The sequence below is a fragment of the Musca autumnalis genome, unplaced genomic scaffold, assembly GCF_047663935.1.
Source record: "Musca autumnalis isolate F117 unplaced genomic scaffold, ASM4766393v1 scaffold_1, whole genome shotgun sequence".
In the NCBI taxonomy this organism is placed as follows: domain Eukaryota; kingdom Metazoa; phylum Arthropoda; class Insecta; order Diptera; family Muscidae; genus Musca; species Musca autumnalis.
Window position 1 is genome coordinate 147,923,059 of NW_027411644.1, and position 15,602 is coordinate 147,938,660.

A 15,602-nucleotide genomic window follows, 5' to 3' on the forward strand; every position below is an offset into this window, starting at 1 on the left:
ACATTTTGTTAAAAATACTTAATGTAAAAAGAAGGTATTTTATAAAAATATGTTATACAAATTTTAAAATGCTTATAACAAATAATCATTTTATGCTTTAAATGATTTTTTATGCACAAAATTCATTGCAAAACTAAATTTTGTTTCAATTTCTCTTACTATGTTTTGCAACTCTGCCTAACAAGAATAACCACCACAAAGAGGAGACAAAAAATCGTAAGACAAGTCGCTTAAATGTAAAACAGCACTTAGTTGTATTTATGTCTTTGCACAAAGAAGGAGTTCCACTTAGACCGATAGACATGTCCAAATACATTGGAAAAATATTACAAAATTTGATTTCGACAGAGTACAATATAAAAAATTCGATTGAATTGAAGAAACAACTAGATGTCATTGTTTTGGATAAAGACGAAAGCTTCGATCCCGTACTTTTTAATGGTAAAACTCGTAAAAGAGAGAACTGCAAAAATTTTGTTCTCACACACAAGTTTTTTGAAATAGTTCGGGAACAAATGTCAAAGTCGGCGTATCAGCCAATCAGACGCCGGCAACCATGTTACTATTTTTTTACTCGCCCAAATTTGTCGTGTAAAAAGTTTTTAAAGAAAGCGTCATTCAGCGCCATTTTTGTTTAAAGAGAAGTGAACATTTTACAACTTTTTTGTGTACGGGAACGCTTTTTCGAGTAAAATGTGTAAAAGTCGTAAAAATTGTAAAAACTTTTTAGTTCTGGAACACAGCTGAAATTCTGGTTTCATTTGACGTGGTGTCACTTTTCACTTACATACCGATATACCTAGCAATTAAAAACATAATGGAGAAATGGGAAAAACTAGAAACGCATACAACAATACCAAAGTCGAAATTCCTAAAAATGCTTAAGTTTTGTCTGAATGACAATAATTACTTTCAATATGACAACCATTTTTACCATATTATTCTTCACAAACTAAATTCATATCACAATAAACTTCAATTTGCAGTGGAGAAAGCAGTTGAAAGTGCAATCCCCTACCTAGATTTAAAAATAATAAGAGAATGCGATAAAATAATAACGAATTGGTATACGATACCAACATCTTCAGGGAGACTAATAAATTACAACTCGACGCAACCTTATAACATGAAAATCAATACTGCAACAAATCTTGCAAAGAAAGTATTTGAACTAAGTGACGTCAGATTCCACAAGGAAAACAAGATACTATTAGAGAAAATCTTAAAAAAGAATAACTTTCCAATTAACACAATAAAACAAGTAATTGAAAAAAGCATACAGGAAAACTCAACGCAAAAAAATACAGAACAACTAAATTATCTCAGTGTACCATTTATACCTAAGCTCACTGAAAATAAAACCATTGTTTGTATGCAATGCAATCAAATGAAACACTAACAAAAATTTTCGCAAGAGGAACAACAAAAAGAGACAAACTAAACGAAAACGACGTTTAGATCATAGCCGACCAAGAAGAGCGAGCGCTTAAATTGTTTATGTGTGGGTAAAATTGCACTGACAGAACAGAACAGGGTGATGATTTTCATATTGAGTATGAAATGAAAAACACAGGAAAAAAGTTGTCACGGCGTGTTAGCGTTCAGAGCCAAACATAGTGGTGGGTGTGTGGGTTCGAATCGTTGGCTTTCCATTTTCATTTGCATTATAGATCATAAAAAAGCTCGATTAATAAATTAAAAAAAATTAATACTAGAAATGATCGCCTAAAAAGGCAAAATTTTCAAATAGAAAAAATATATTGTTGGCGCGTTCGCTTTGTATGACTAAAATTAAAAATAATATGCAGTGAATCAAGTCAAAAGTATCCACTTCAGTTTCTTTTATTAAAACTGCGATTGCTAGAGTTGATAATTGATTGCGATTTCGTTGTTTTTATATTTGTACATTAGGGTCTTATGTTTGGTTAACATTCGGCGTCTTTTCGTGATTTCGCGCGGAATCAAGCAAAAATTATCATGATTTCGCATACAAAAATGAAATCATCTCATTTCGTGATTTCAGCGAAATCAACATCGAAATCACAGTACACATGATATACAACCCTGTTTGTGACTGAAAAAGTACCAAAAGTTGCAACACTTTTCACGTATCACAATAAACAAGGTAGATGGTCAATTGCTGCAATAAAAAATTTTAGAAACAACATTTTTAAACAATGTGAAAAAAATATTAGATTACTTTGTTACAATGCTATTTTTCATTGCGTTCTCGTACTTTTTTAATGGTAATGTTAGAAAAAGAGCGAAATGTCTAAAATTGCTTCCCCATACAAATTTCTTAAAAAATACGGGAACGAAAAAATGACGGAAATTGCAAAAACTGCAGCAAATCAACGTATCAGCTATCGTATTTAGATGATAATGAACATGTTGCTAGTTTCTACTATGCCAAAATTGTATGGCAGAAAACAGGAGAATAGGGTATTATTCGGCGCTATTTTTGTTTAAAGAGAAGTGTAAGTCTTGCTAGACTTCGGAGTGCGGGAACGGGTTCTATACACAATTAATTCGATATATAGATAGTTTTACGATAATTTTCGAAATAAAGTTGTAAAGTTCTATATTGTCGTATATTTTTGATGACTAATTCAATTTGCAACAACTTGTTTTGAAAATTCATGTTCGATCAGCTGCGCGTATGCATCTACCTTGATCATTGTGATATGTATGAAATCAACAAAAAAATAAGTGTAAACACCGGGATGTATTTCAGGATTTCGTGAAATCCAGTGGATTTTAGAGCGCAAGTGTAAACTTGGCATTAACTTAAATATAATAAAATAAAATTAACGAAATTCGGGTAAATTTAGATAAAAAAAATAAAAATTGTTAAACAACATCGATTTCAACCGCACAGTGAAAATTATCAACTCATATTATTTTTTTCGCACATTTCCCGCCATTAAATGATATTTTGTATGCGTATTATAAGCCCTGTTCCTTTACGTGCAAGAATCTTCAAGTTTTACAACTTTTTACTCGAAAAGCGTTCCTTTACTTCAGACACCATACAATTCATATGGAAGTAGATTACAACTTTTGCTACTTTTGCCAGTTTTACCATTTTCAAAAGTAAAGGAACAGACCAATAATGACGCCTAAGGTAGATGGATATACAGTTAGTCAACTATATTATTGCAAACAATGAATTTTTAAAAATTTAGATGTTGAATTAGGAATTACTACAAGAAATTCTTTTAATAATGTTGGGCTTTTTGTAAATATCTGTTGATTTACCTGTTAATGACAACATCAAGCCAATAAATCCAGAAATCGGTTGGAAATAACAAAAACAATGGGCAAAAAGGATAGGTACCCGGTTTTTGTGGTGTCAACTAAATAATTGCAAAATGAATTAATGTGCAATAAAATTATGGGGTTTCCCCCGCGATTTTTTGCATTTAAGGATTTTTAAGACTTTTATGGTATGTGGACATGTAGATCCATAATTTTTGATCATAAAATAATTTTTCTGTGTGTAACATAGACGGTATATTCAGAAAAAGAGAAAGTCAGGTAAACGGGTTTCGGAAAATATGCTACATTTGGTCTATTCCAATTTTAATAATGGTAAATCCGAAAGAGAAATCCCTAAAATTACCTCTCGTAAGCTGAGAAGTGTATACAACATTATATACCGCACCGAGAAAGAAGCCAGGCTCAAACTGAGGGCGTTACATGGCAGGTCCAAAATAGTAACCTCACGAATTGACTGTAGAATGATTAAAGAAATTAACGAAATAGCCCAAATCAGCACCAGAAAATAGCTTTTTCTAATTAAAAATGATTTTGGAGTGTGTCACATGGAAAATTCAGAAAAGTGCCACATAATAACAAGCACTCATCACGAGTGACCAGGTAAAAACCATTGCCCTCCCATCACTATATATAGAAACTATTCCAACTTGTTATAGAGAGCTTTTCACGCCATCTTTAGTATTGGGATTGCGTTATATTTTCTGATGAGACTAAAATTATGTTGTACTATCACAATGGACCTCAAAAAGTATTGGGAAAACCCTTGAAATCCATGGAAAACAAAATTTAATACATACCGTAAAGTTCGGAAAACTGTCTCTTATGGTATGGGGTTGTATACCAAGCAGTGACGTTGGTAAAATCCGGATTTTGGAAGAAACAATGACATAGGAGGTTTATTTAGATGTTTTAAGAAAAGATTTAACCAAAAGCTAATGTATGTAAGACTTGGTTGCTATACAACTGTACCAAAGTCATATACACCCCGTTCGAGTGTCTACATATTAACCCCATCGAAAATTCATAGGTACACTTGAAGGAAAAAGTCGGGAATAGGTCGCCCAATAACCTGGGGGACTAAATAAAATGCAATAAAGAAGAATGGCTAAAAAAATAGCATTGGAATATGACATTCCGAAACTTCTTTATTAAATTCAGATACGTTTACAAGCTGTTTTTGATGCCAAATGTGGGCATACGAAATATTAGAACAAACTTTTCGAAAAATGCCGTGAAAGACTGAAAAGTTGTGAATTTTGCAATTCTTTAGTTGACAGTGCAAATAATGAGTGGTACTCATTTTTGTTAATTTTAAGAAAATGTTTAGTGAAATTTAGGTACTTTTTAGTTTTATTATATTAGGCCTGTTCGATAACTTCGCAAGTAAAAAGTATTTGCAAGTTCTTGCAATTACTTGCAACTACTTCTCATTTCTCTTTTACTGAACAAGTTTGTTATCGAACAACATTTTGTAAAAGTTTGTGCAAATTTGTACAAACTTTTGAGTTATCGTACAGACCTACTTGCTAGTGTTGGGCAATCTCGTTCATTGAGCGGATCGATCTTTTTCATTCCGTTCACCAAAAAGATCCGGGTCGTTTACTTCGTTCGTTGGCTCTTTTTCGTTCAACAATACATTTGACTGTATTATTTTCTTTTGAAGTCGTTCGTTCTCTGCTGCATATGACTCCGTCGGTCTTTTCAGCGAATCGTTCTTTTGAAAATGTTCGTTCACGAATGACACAACTGTTGTGTTACGTGCTTGTTTGTGTGCTAATGGGGGTGGTTTTGTTTCTGAACGTAGTGGTGGTGGTTTTGATATGAAAGAACCAGATGAACGAATGATGCAAAAGAAAGATATGACCGAGATGTGCTACTGAACGAGGTGAGTTACTGAGCGAGAGTAGCTCTCTGAATCATTGTTTGTTTTGTGTGGAAATTTGTGCTGCTTGCGCTAACGCAGCGTTTGTTTAGAGTTTGACTGCAAAACCAATGCTGCTAATTTTGTAAGCAGCAATGACTCGTCCATCGGGTATCTAAATGAACGATATAAAAGAATGAGCTGGATACGGATCCGTTCGTTCTTTTTACGGAATCGTTCCTTTGAGCCGGTTCGTTCATGAACGACGCAACTCTACTGCTTGCATGACATTCAGTACAAAACTGAAGTAAAAAAATCAAAACATTTGCTCTCTTACTTTGCGTTCGGGTCGCGTGTGTGTGATTTGCCGAAAAACTTCGTAACCAAATCAATACCCACGAACGGGTTTGGTTTAGATGCAACGGAAATGATACAGAATATTGCAACAAAGTTTATGTGGGAACAACAAAAAGAAGACTAGGAGTACGATTGAGCGAAGATGAGTGTGACATAAAGAAAGGAAAAAACAACACAGCACTAACACAACATGTCAACGAGAAGAAACATACAGCTGACTTGTCAGAATACTAGATAAAGAGAGGATTGAAAATAAAAGATATACATTAGAAAGTTTACGTATTCAAGAGAGAATACGAATGTCAATAAATACAAAGGAAGATAAAGACAACACAAAGCTACAGTACTCGGTTGCAATAACAAAACGTGATAACTCTGTGATAAAAGATTAGGTTTTATTTACAATTATTTATATTTTTAATTATTTTCTATTTATACAAGATACGTGTTTGTGAAGTTCAGTTTGTTCAGTTCAGTTCACAATGAAATAAATTAGTTTTATTCATTTAAAAACCTGACCGAACAGCCCAATACAAATATGATAAAATTAAATACTGGTCAAAAAACAACTTAACAATTTTGTCTTTTGATTAAGGGGTCGATTATGGATAGCAACTCAACCGTACTTGCGTTGCCAGATGAGAAAGTCATACAATTAAAATAACTGAAACGACAGAAATGTTTGTCAAATCCATTTAATATCGGTGTTTTGAACCTTCAGCTATTAATTTAATTGTAAAAAAAGTATGAATTTCAATGCGGAAATGGAAATTTCTTTTATTAAATTTGCTGTCGGCAACGCAACTGGAGTTGGGTTGCTATACATAATCGACCCCTAAGTAGTTCAGTTCCCGCTACCAATGAAAATTCCAATTGTTGCAAACTTAATTTGTCCGAAACTATTTCTAAGCTGTACTATTACAAAATTTGCCCTAAGTATTACAAAGGAAACGTTTTTATCGCCAAGTAAAGGAAATGACATATGTTGCAAATATTCACTTTCAAGTAAAAACCGCCACTTTTCTAAACAACAACAGGAAATAGGAACGATATAACTTTCTGGTATACGAATGTAAACCTGGAACAAAAATAATACTTTCTGCTTATAATGGAGAGAGAGTATGAGATTCAATTGGTTACCCTCCATGACATCACCATGCTAAAGTTTACAGTTGATTCCACTGTGAGGGATATAAAGTGGAACTAGTTAATGTAACATGTGAAACGACGCTCTATATTTCCTAAGATGCGAATAAATTGACTAATACATTTTGGATATTCGCCCAAAAGGAAAAGAAATGTTTGCGAATGTCAAGTTGTAAGTAGCATAGTTCTTATAGCTTCAATTTATTTTATTTATTTTAATATGTATGTATGTCACAAAATTATTTCCACATGTTAAAACCTCTTATAGTTTGCTCTTTAAATCCACGTATAATTACATCAGACTCCCACCATCCGGTACTTTTCATGCTAGTTGCCTTCATACTTTCCTTACACTCTTTTAATGCAGTTACACTATTTCCCAGAGGACTAACTGCATCTTCAAATATTTGCATATCTCTACAGCATTTCAAGTGTTTATTTTCTGCATTCGGCTTGCCTTTATGAACTATATTAATTTGAATGTCTTTACAACTTGATGGCGCCTCGGAGAATTCCTTAGGAAATATATTTAACTTTGAATCATTGACCTGCCAAGTAGAGGAATTCGTGCAATGATTGAATAATTCAAATTCCAAATATATATTTGTTGGACATAAATTCTGAGAAAAAATCGAATAGAGAGTTTCATTCGTTACCAATGATCTGTAAAATAAGATATATAATAAAATATTTTTTCTATGATGTCAAAGGCTTCTTACATAAGCGTTTCATTTAGTTTTGGGGCTTCTATTCTGTGCTGCTCCCAGGAGTGATTTCTTAGCACATCTTCCGAAGGTATATGAATTGTGTATGCCTCCTTGGGGGTAAATGACGTACCACCAAATAAAAATCGAACAGATTTTATATGTATTCGTGTAAATGTTTCCTTAATTACCTGTGTAAAATAGAACAGATTTATATTCTGGACATATGTTAATACAGTATAGTCTCGATAATCCGAACACACGTTAATCCGGATTTTTTCTACTCTATAATCCGGACATCACTATTTTTTTACACTTATATCATTTCTTGTTTCTATATTTGATTTAAGTGTTCGGTTTTAGAAATTACAATTAAAAACAATTTGGTATATGCCTACCACGAGTGACTTAATCATGGAAAATAACTTATCTCTGGTACTGTTCGGTAATCCGGATCATTTCGACACCGCCGAAACATGTGGTTTCCGGATTATCGGGATTACACTGTACATATATTGTTCATTCACTCAAATAGTGGCAGAAATCGAAATTGTCTGCCTATTAATATCTAAAATAAAGTTTAATCCATTTGAGTATTACAACAGATCCTGCACAAACCACTTTGAAATCATATTTAACAAAGCAAGTTAAATAAAACACTGTAAAAAACAAAAACACTATGAAACAGGGCATATTTATATAAGGTATATGCATGAATTACAACAACTAACAAATTTACAAAAACAACATTACACAGTGGATCCACTTGTATGGAGAAAGTGGCCAAAAATATTTAGAGTGTAAAAATCAAGCCAATTCGCCGGTTACAGCTTTGTGCTGCTACGAAGAGTGTTTTAAGAAACCACGAGCGTAACATTCTCCCCCCTTTCCCCTCTGGAGGGGGTATACGGTAAGAATTGTTTTATGATGTTAGTACAAAATGACACGAACAAAGGTCCCGATTATCTTGTGATGCAAAAATAGGCTTGGGAAAACCAAACAATCTCCAAAACAACATTAAATCCAACCAATTTAGGGGATTAAAAAAATCAACATTTTTGTCTGAAAATTGGTAAAATTTTTTAATATAGATCTTATAGCGTTCTTCCGGAAAGGCACGCACCGCCAAAGTAAGACAAATTTGGAAAAGATTTCTTCATCTTGCCGCTGATGCCAATTATATTAATGTACGTGGTCAGATAACAGAGTTATACGCTAATATATCTATAGAAACGCTATTCTAGGGCAACTTTAGTCAGCGAACCACCATTTATAGTCTGGCACTAGATGGCAGCTGGATTAATTACTGAGTAATCTTAAACACATGACCTATTTTGGAAAATTATTCCCGAGGTGGGCACTGGTGGGCATCATGACTAAAACCTTAGGTCAAATTTAAGTATATGATCGAATTGGCATTACAAAATACACTAAGAAAATATGCAGCTAACTAGAAATCCACAACACGCTAAAACACTATTTTTAAATGAAAATTAAGCTATTACCTCCTCCTTCAAAATCCACTACAATTTTTTGCTATACGTATTAGTTTCGCGATATTTTGAATATATTTACTTGCACTTAAAATATAGGTTGTACTGACAACAAAAAATATTAGTCAAATGTTCCGAATTTTCAGCTATTCTTAAGAAGATCGCGTTTGAATGAAACAAAAATTTATATATTTTTAAAAAGGTCCGTGTCATAGCTGTCAGAGTTGCCAGATGTTGTACCAAAATTTTGACATTAATTTTTTTATTTTTGGCCAATGGGTGGATCCACTGTGTGACAATCAAACGGGTTTGAACTTTTTTATAAACTGAATTGTCAGAATATATTAGGATCTACCACGAATATTCCAAAATTTAATAAATAGATTCCAATCTGGTGCCGCATAATAAATATATGAAGTGTAGAATGTATCACATTATGTATAGAGCAATTTCGATGCAAATTAAAATTAAATTTTAAATCTTTTTCATTTATTTCCTGTACACATGTTGCCATTGACATCTAATTCCCATAAAATCATGTTGTTATTGTAAAATTGTTAGTTGTTGTAATTCATGCAAACACCTAACTTCTTACACCATGCTCACACATATTCACTACCACACCAACTATCAACCTCACTACCGACAAAATTTCCTTGTCAGTAATCAATGTAAGTGCTTTGAATGTAACTTCAAATTTTTTCCGAACTACCTGTGGTAAAGTTTTCAAATTTTTCTGAGAATTTTTTTTTTTTAATTTATTGAGACTAAAGGATAACAATAAGGTGATTTTTTTTTTTTTACATAATAATGAACACTTACGACTATAATGTATTATCGCAATGATTAAATGGTGTTTACAGCATCAGGCTTATACATAGATTGTCGCTTATATACATAGATAGTGTTTATAAAGGTATATATATATATATATATTTTTCTGAGAAGGAAAGATAAGCCTGATGTGATCGTATTAATGAACGCAAACAAACAAAACGATTCCCGCACCAATCACACAAAGTCACAAACTTTTCAGTTTCCCTGAATGGTTTCGCTCGCAAAACAAAACCACAAACTTTTCAATGCAAAAATACGAAGACCGTATGATTAATAAAATGTACTTCGGCTATGCTTTACCGAGTTGTTTCATTTACCACGAAAGAAAAAGAATTGTTGGCAAACATTTGCTGTGCGAAATCACACTCTGACACACACACATTGATTGCTTATGCCTTGTTCATACTAAGGTCAATTTAAATTACTCTCAGAACGACGATATGTCCCATCTCTAAAAAATGAGAGAATTATCGAAATAAATTATGACAGGAAAAATACAACATTTAAAAATTTATTAAAAACCCAAACATTTTTAGAAAAACTGCAAAACATGAATGAAAAGTAAACGGTCCAACGATTAGTATACATTCAAATCATAGCAAATTTTGGGCTTATCTTTCCTTTACCGACCCACCTCAGAAAATTACGAAAAAATTTCCACAGATAGTGCTTTTTATCCCGATTCCAACCATGTATTGCTTTTTTTGCGGAAATGTATACTTCCCGAGATATGGGCCTCCAAAGTTCCACAAAGGCCCTAGTCTAAAATGTTGGCAAATCACAGCAGAAAATTATTAAAAAATTGCCACAGATAGTACTTTTTACACCGAGTCCAACGATATACACTGCACCCCGGTTATCTACCTTTCTGCTTAACTGCCTTTCCCGTTTAATTGCCTCACAACTTAAATCCCCAAAGTTTTTCATATAAATGAGTTCAAACTTTCCCGGTTAACTACTTTTCTATAAGTACCCAATTCGGATATTTGCCCGTCAAATATTTTCCCCAAAAGGAACATACAATAATACTTTTATCGGTTTATTACCCACGCTGGTGTATTTCTGAGATAATCAATTTCGATGTCTACCTGAATTGTGATGAAGATGTCCAGTGATATGTTATGCTCACTGATGACTAAATTTCTTATGGGTTAAATAATATAACTTATATATTTTTAGACTTGAAATGAACTATTCTACTATACACCGTTTAGTTTTTTGACGATTATGTTCTAATTGTTGTCATTTTTTGTAAGGTTGAGATGAGATTTTTATAACTACCCATATGAGGTAGCTATGCGGGATTTCCGTAACTGCCTTTCTCGCATAACTGCCTCATTTTTTTGGAATTTTATGAGAGGTAATTAACCGGGGTGAAGTGTATTGCTTTTGATGCGGAAATGTATACTTCCCAAGATATGGGCCTAAAAAGTTCCACAAAGGCCCTAGTCTAAAATGTTGGCAAACCACCGCAAAAAATTATTAAAAAATTACCACAAATAGTGATGTTTATACTGATTTGTGTAAAAAAAAACAACATCCAGTAATAATTATTACAAATTATCGAGTACGCAGACACACTTATTATAATTTAATATTAAATAGATATCTAAAAGAAGGACAAATATTTCTTCAAAACCAGTAAATAAAAGGTATGAAAATATGAATCATGTTGCTATGAATTGTGTACCATGTCGTATGAACGGGTTAATTCGTGTACGTAATTATGAGAGCGAACAACGTGATTCAAATGCTGGTATATATGTATATGGCATTATCAACCCTACTTAAATTTCCTCTACCGACCCACCCCAGAAAATTATGAAAAAATAAGGAACTCCTTTCCTTTAGGGTGCACCTGGCGGAAAAATTCGGCATTTTCACCACAGGTAGTCCTTTCGGTCCTGATTTCAAGAGTGTATAACTTTTGTCCCGGAAATATAAACTTCCCGAGATGTAGGCCTCGAAAGTTCTGCAAAACCCTAACTTGGCCTTAAGTTAAACGCATTTACTGAACTCAAATCGTGACAAAATTTTGTTATTACGGGTAAGTCTTGTCTTCCTGAACACACCAGTATACAATATGTGTGGAAAAGTCTACACTTATGGGTACTTTACACGATATGTTTTTTACATATGAGTTGTCACTTCTCCCATACAAAATATATATGCAAAGTGACAGCTCATATGTAAAAAACATATCGTGTAAAGTACCTATTACCGAGAGATAGGTATTTTTTAAATTGTAAATTTTTCTCTAAGTAGCCGGCCTTCGGCCGGGGATTTAAGACTTTTTTCTATGGGCAGGCGTAAATCTCGGGAATGCAAACAAAATGTATTTTAAATTGTAATTTTTTCTAAGTAGCCGACCTTCGGCCCGGGATTTAAGACTTTCACCTATAGACAGGTGCAAATCTCGGGAATGGAATCAACATTTCTTTTAAATTGTAAATTTTTTTCTAAGAAGCCTGTTTTCGGTCGTGGATTTAAGACTTCCCCATTAGGGTGGGGCGATTTGAACACCACCACGGGCGCCTGGATTTTCTGATTATTGGGATTGTACTGAGCAAAAAAGTCCACTAGACCATATGTCTACGGTGAAAATCGAGCCCCCGGATTTTGAGTTGAAGTTTCTTTTCAAGGTTTTTTGCATATTTTGGCATGTATGTAACAGCGAAGCCACTGAGATTTTCGATCCAACACAAAGACAAAAATTGTAGCCAAGACAATAGTTAAGAACTCTCTAGTACATCGCAAAAGCATTGGAACGCTCCTTCAGGCAGTTATGGCCCCGAGAAAGTGCACATTTTTCGGAAAATATCGATAAATTACACTATGCTACAAAATTTGACTCAAAGTCAGTGGGTGGAAATTTCCTTTTGGAGATGAAAGCCCTTGGTGAGTGTACTAAGAACGCAAAAGGAAATTTTCAGGATAGGTCAAGTTTCTGAGATATGGTTTGGCCAAAATATCCTTGAAACAAATTTCAAGTCAAAATTCGGGGGCTCGATTTTCACCGTAGACATATGGTCTAGTGGAATTTTTTGCTCAGTACAATCCCAAGAATCAGAAACTCCAGGCGCCCACTATCACTTTTTTCCTTCCATACAAATCGCCCCGGCCTATTCCCCATATATTTAGTATACTCGTGTGTTCAGAGGGTCAAAACATACCTGTAACAAAAAAATGTCTCGATTTGAGTTTGGTAAATGCGTTTAACTTGAGTCCTGGTTGGGATTTTTGCGGAAATTTCGAGGCTTATATCTCAGGAAGTATACATTTCCGGGACAAACGTTGGAATCATGACCGAAATGGCTACCTGTGGTGAAAATGCCAAATTTCTTCTCCAGGTGCACCCTAAAGGAAAGATAAGCCCAGAGATATAGACCTCCAAAATTCCGAAAATTCATTCAACAAAAAAATTTTCGCGTCGCCGAAAATAGCTCCTGTCCATAGGAGAAAGGCTAAAATCCCCGGCCGAAGGCCGGCTACTTAAGAAAACTTGCGATTTAATGGAAAATTTTGTATTTTTTCTGCGAAGGGTCGGTAAAGTAAATTTGTTCCCTATAAGCTATCAACATACATACTTGGAACACACTACGGTTGTGTTTTCAACCACCAAACGAATCATTCACGTGTTTTGAGCTTTTTCGTTTTCTATCTGTTGGTGTGGAATTGAGAACTTTTCGCTATTCGTTTTGTTCGCTCACGAATGTAAACAAAACGAAACAGCGGGTCGGTCAACGTGGGTTATGTATCGTTTTGTATGTTTCCTATTCATAAAGTATTTTAACGTACGCTGGATGAAGACTGATACTTATTCGTGTGTTGTTTGCTTGCATATTTGTAAATGAATGTATTGAAATAAATAAATATGCACTTAGTTTTAAAAACAAACCTCTCGCATTGCACTTATAGAATCCTTTGTTGTTTTCGCTAATTGTCGTTGCCTTTGGACCTGGAAGTTTTTAACACTTTCCACTTCAGCACCATATCTTTCGTCGCCGTCAGCCCATTTGTTGACATAATATCTGTACGTTTTATAAACGAATGGTATTTGATTTCGTTGGTACAACAATGATTCCAAAATAGCATTTACAACCTCGGCAACTGTCCCGGCTGTTAACACATCAACTTCTACATTCAAATCTAATTCTACTCTGGATGTCATGATTTAATTATTTGTGTAAAAATTCTATATTACAAAACAAATTGTTATTTCATTCTTTAAAATACGAAAGTGCGCCACCACTAGTATTGTTTTAGTTCAATGAACTATTCATCAAAAAGACCGTGTGAACTAGGTCTGACCCACGGCCAGTGATGCCAGATTTGCCGATTTATCGGCATTTTGCCGATTTTTAAGCATAGTACACACGGTCCAACAAAACTGACAGTCATCGAGGTCTATTTCGTTAATAACAAAGTCTAGCTGAATAATTACTTTCCTAATCACTAAATTTTACCTTAAATGTTGTATTTCAATCATTTCTAGCTAACAAAAAGTTTTTATTTGCCAGAAAATTGCCGTAAAAGTACGTTGACTGTCAGTTTTGTTGGACCATGTGTTCTATGCTTTAGTCCAAAAAAATAGAAATGCCGATTTGCCGATTTTTACCCCTAAAATGCCGATTTTTAGTTAAGGCAACTTGTTCACATAAAATTTCCGTTTTGTATGAAAATTGTGGTTGCTAGAACTAATTTGGTACAATAACAAAGACACTATATCGTCAAGAGTAGTTTGATTAATAATAATAACATTTTTTACATATTATAAAAACAGTTAAAATTTTCTTGATTACCAAAACATGTACTTCAGTATATACGCCCGGTTTAATTTAGAAAATAAATTTACAGTATGCCAAGTTCATATTCGTACACCTCTAAAAAATGAATAAAATCGTTATTAATTCCATATTTTATGTGCAAATATGAAATAATTGATGGGAATTACCATAACAAAGATAGTGTTGGGCAATCTCGTTCATTGAGCGGATCGATCTTTTTCATTCCGTTCACCAAAAAGATCCGGGTCGTTTACTTCGTTCGTTGGCTCTTTTTCGTTCAACAATACATTTGACTGTATTATTTTCTTTTGAAGTCGTTCGTTCTCTGCTGCATATGACTCCGTCGGTCTTTTCAGCGAATCGTTCTTTTGAAAATGTTCGTTCACGAATGACACAACTGTTGTGTTACGTGCTTGTTTGTGTGCTAATGGGGGTTGTTTTGTTTCTGAACGTAGTGGTGGTGGTTTTGATATGAAAGAACCAGATGAACGAATGATGCAAAAGAAAGATATGACCGAGATGTGCTACTGAACGAGGTGAGTTACAGAGCGAGAGTAGCTCTCTGAATCATTGTTTGTTTTGTGTGGAAATTTGTGCTGCTTGCGCTAACGCAGCGTTTGTTTAGAGTTTGACTGCAAAACCAATGCTGCTAATTTTGTAAGCAGCAATGACTCGTCCATCGGGTATCTAAATGAACGATATAAAAGAATGAGCTGGATACGGATCCGTTCGTTCTTTTTACGGAATCGTTCCTTTGAGCCGGTTCGTTCATGAACGACGCAACTCTAAACAAAGAAAGATTTGAGAATATCAAAACAAATTTTTAATTTATTCCGTCATTTAGGTATAGATGGCGCCTGTGTGGGTGGCAAAATTCGTATTCGTACACATATACGCACTATATATTTGGAGTTTTTAAGGATTTTCAAAGCAAAATACCACAGATTTTTGTTATTTTCTTCTTTCGGAATGCCTCTACTATAGAAACATGTACAAATAACGGTAATTTTATTAAAAATTTTGCATGAATAAAAAGTCGGACGAATGTTTGAAATAATTAAGAAAAATGTGCTAGATATGATTAACTATTGCAATTTATTCCCGAATTTTGGACGAAAATAGCTAATAGCAGTCCTTC

At 34.0% G+C, this 15,602-nt stretch overlaps 2 protein-coding genes across 2 annotated transcripts in view; one reads left to right on the top strand and one right to left on the bottom strand.

The window, feature by feature from the left end:
• Positions 1-15,602, top strand: part of LOC141388041 (lamin Dm0-like) — a 184,140-nt gene that overhangs the window by 142,255 nt on the left and 26,283 nt on the right. The window lies entirely within an intron of this gene.
• Positions 6,814-13,948, bottom strand: LOC141388145 (uncharacterized). Its single transcript, XM_073958184.1, has 3 exons — positions 13,576-13,948; positions 7,363-7,538; positions 6,814-7,306 (listed from the first exon to the last, which is right to left on the bottom strand). The coding sequence occupies exons 1-3, from the start codon at positions 13,846-13,848 to the stop codon at positions 6,883-6,885; spliced, it is 873 nt and encodes a 290-aa protein (XP_073814285.1). The 5' UTR covers positions 13,849-13,948; the 3' UTR covers positions 6,814-6,882.

Bases quoted from the DNA above. Each gene is read 5' to 3' on its own strand.
- LOC141388145 (XM_073958184.1), bottom strand. From the start codon at position 13,848: ATGACATCCAGAGTAGAATTAGATTTGAATGTAGAAGTTGATGTGTTA. The intron at 7,539-13,575 runs GTTTGTTTTTAA...TATTTTACACAG, and splicing joins CTATAAGTGCAATGCGAGAG to GTAATTAAGGAAACATTTAC. The intron at 7,307-7,362 runs GTAAGAAGCCTT...CTTATTTTACAG, and splicing joins AAACTAAATGAAACGCTTAT to ATCATTGGTAACGAATGAAA.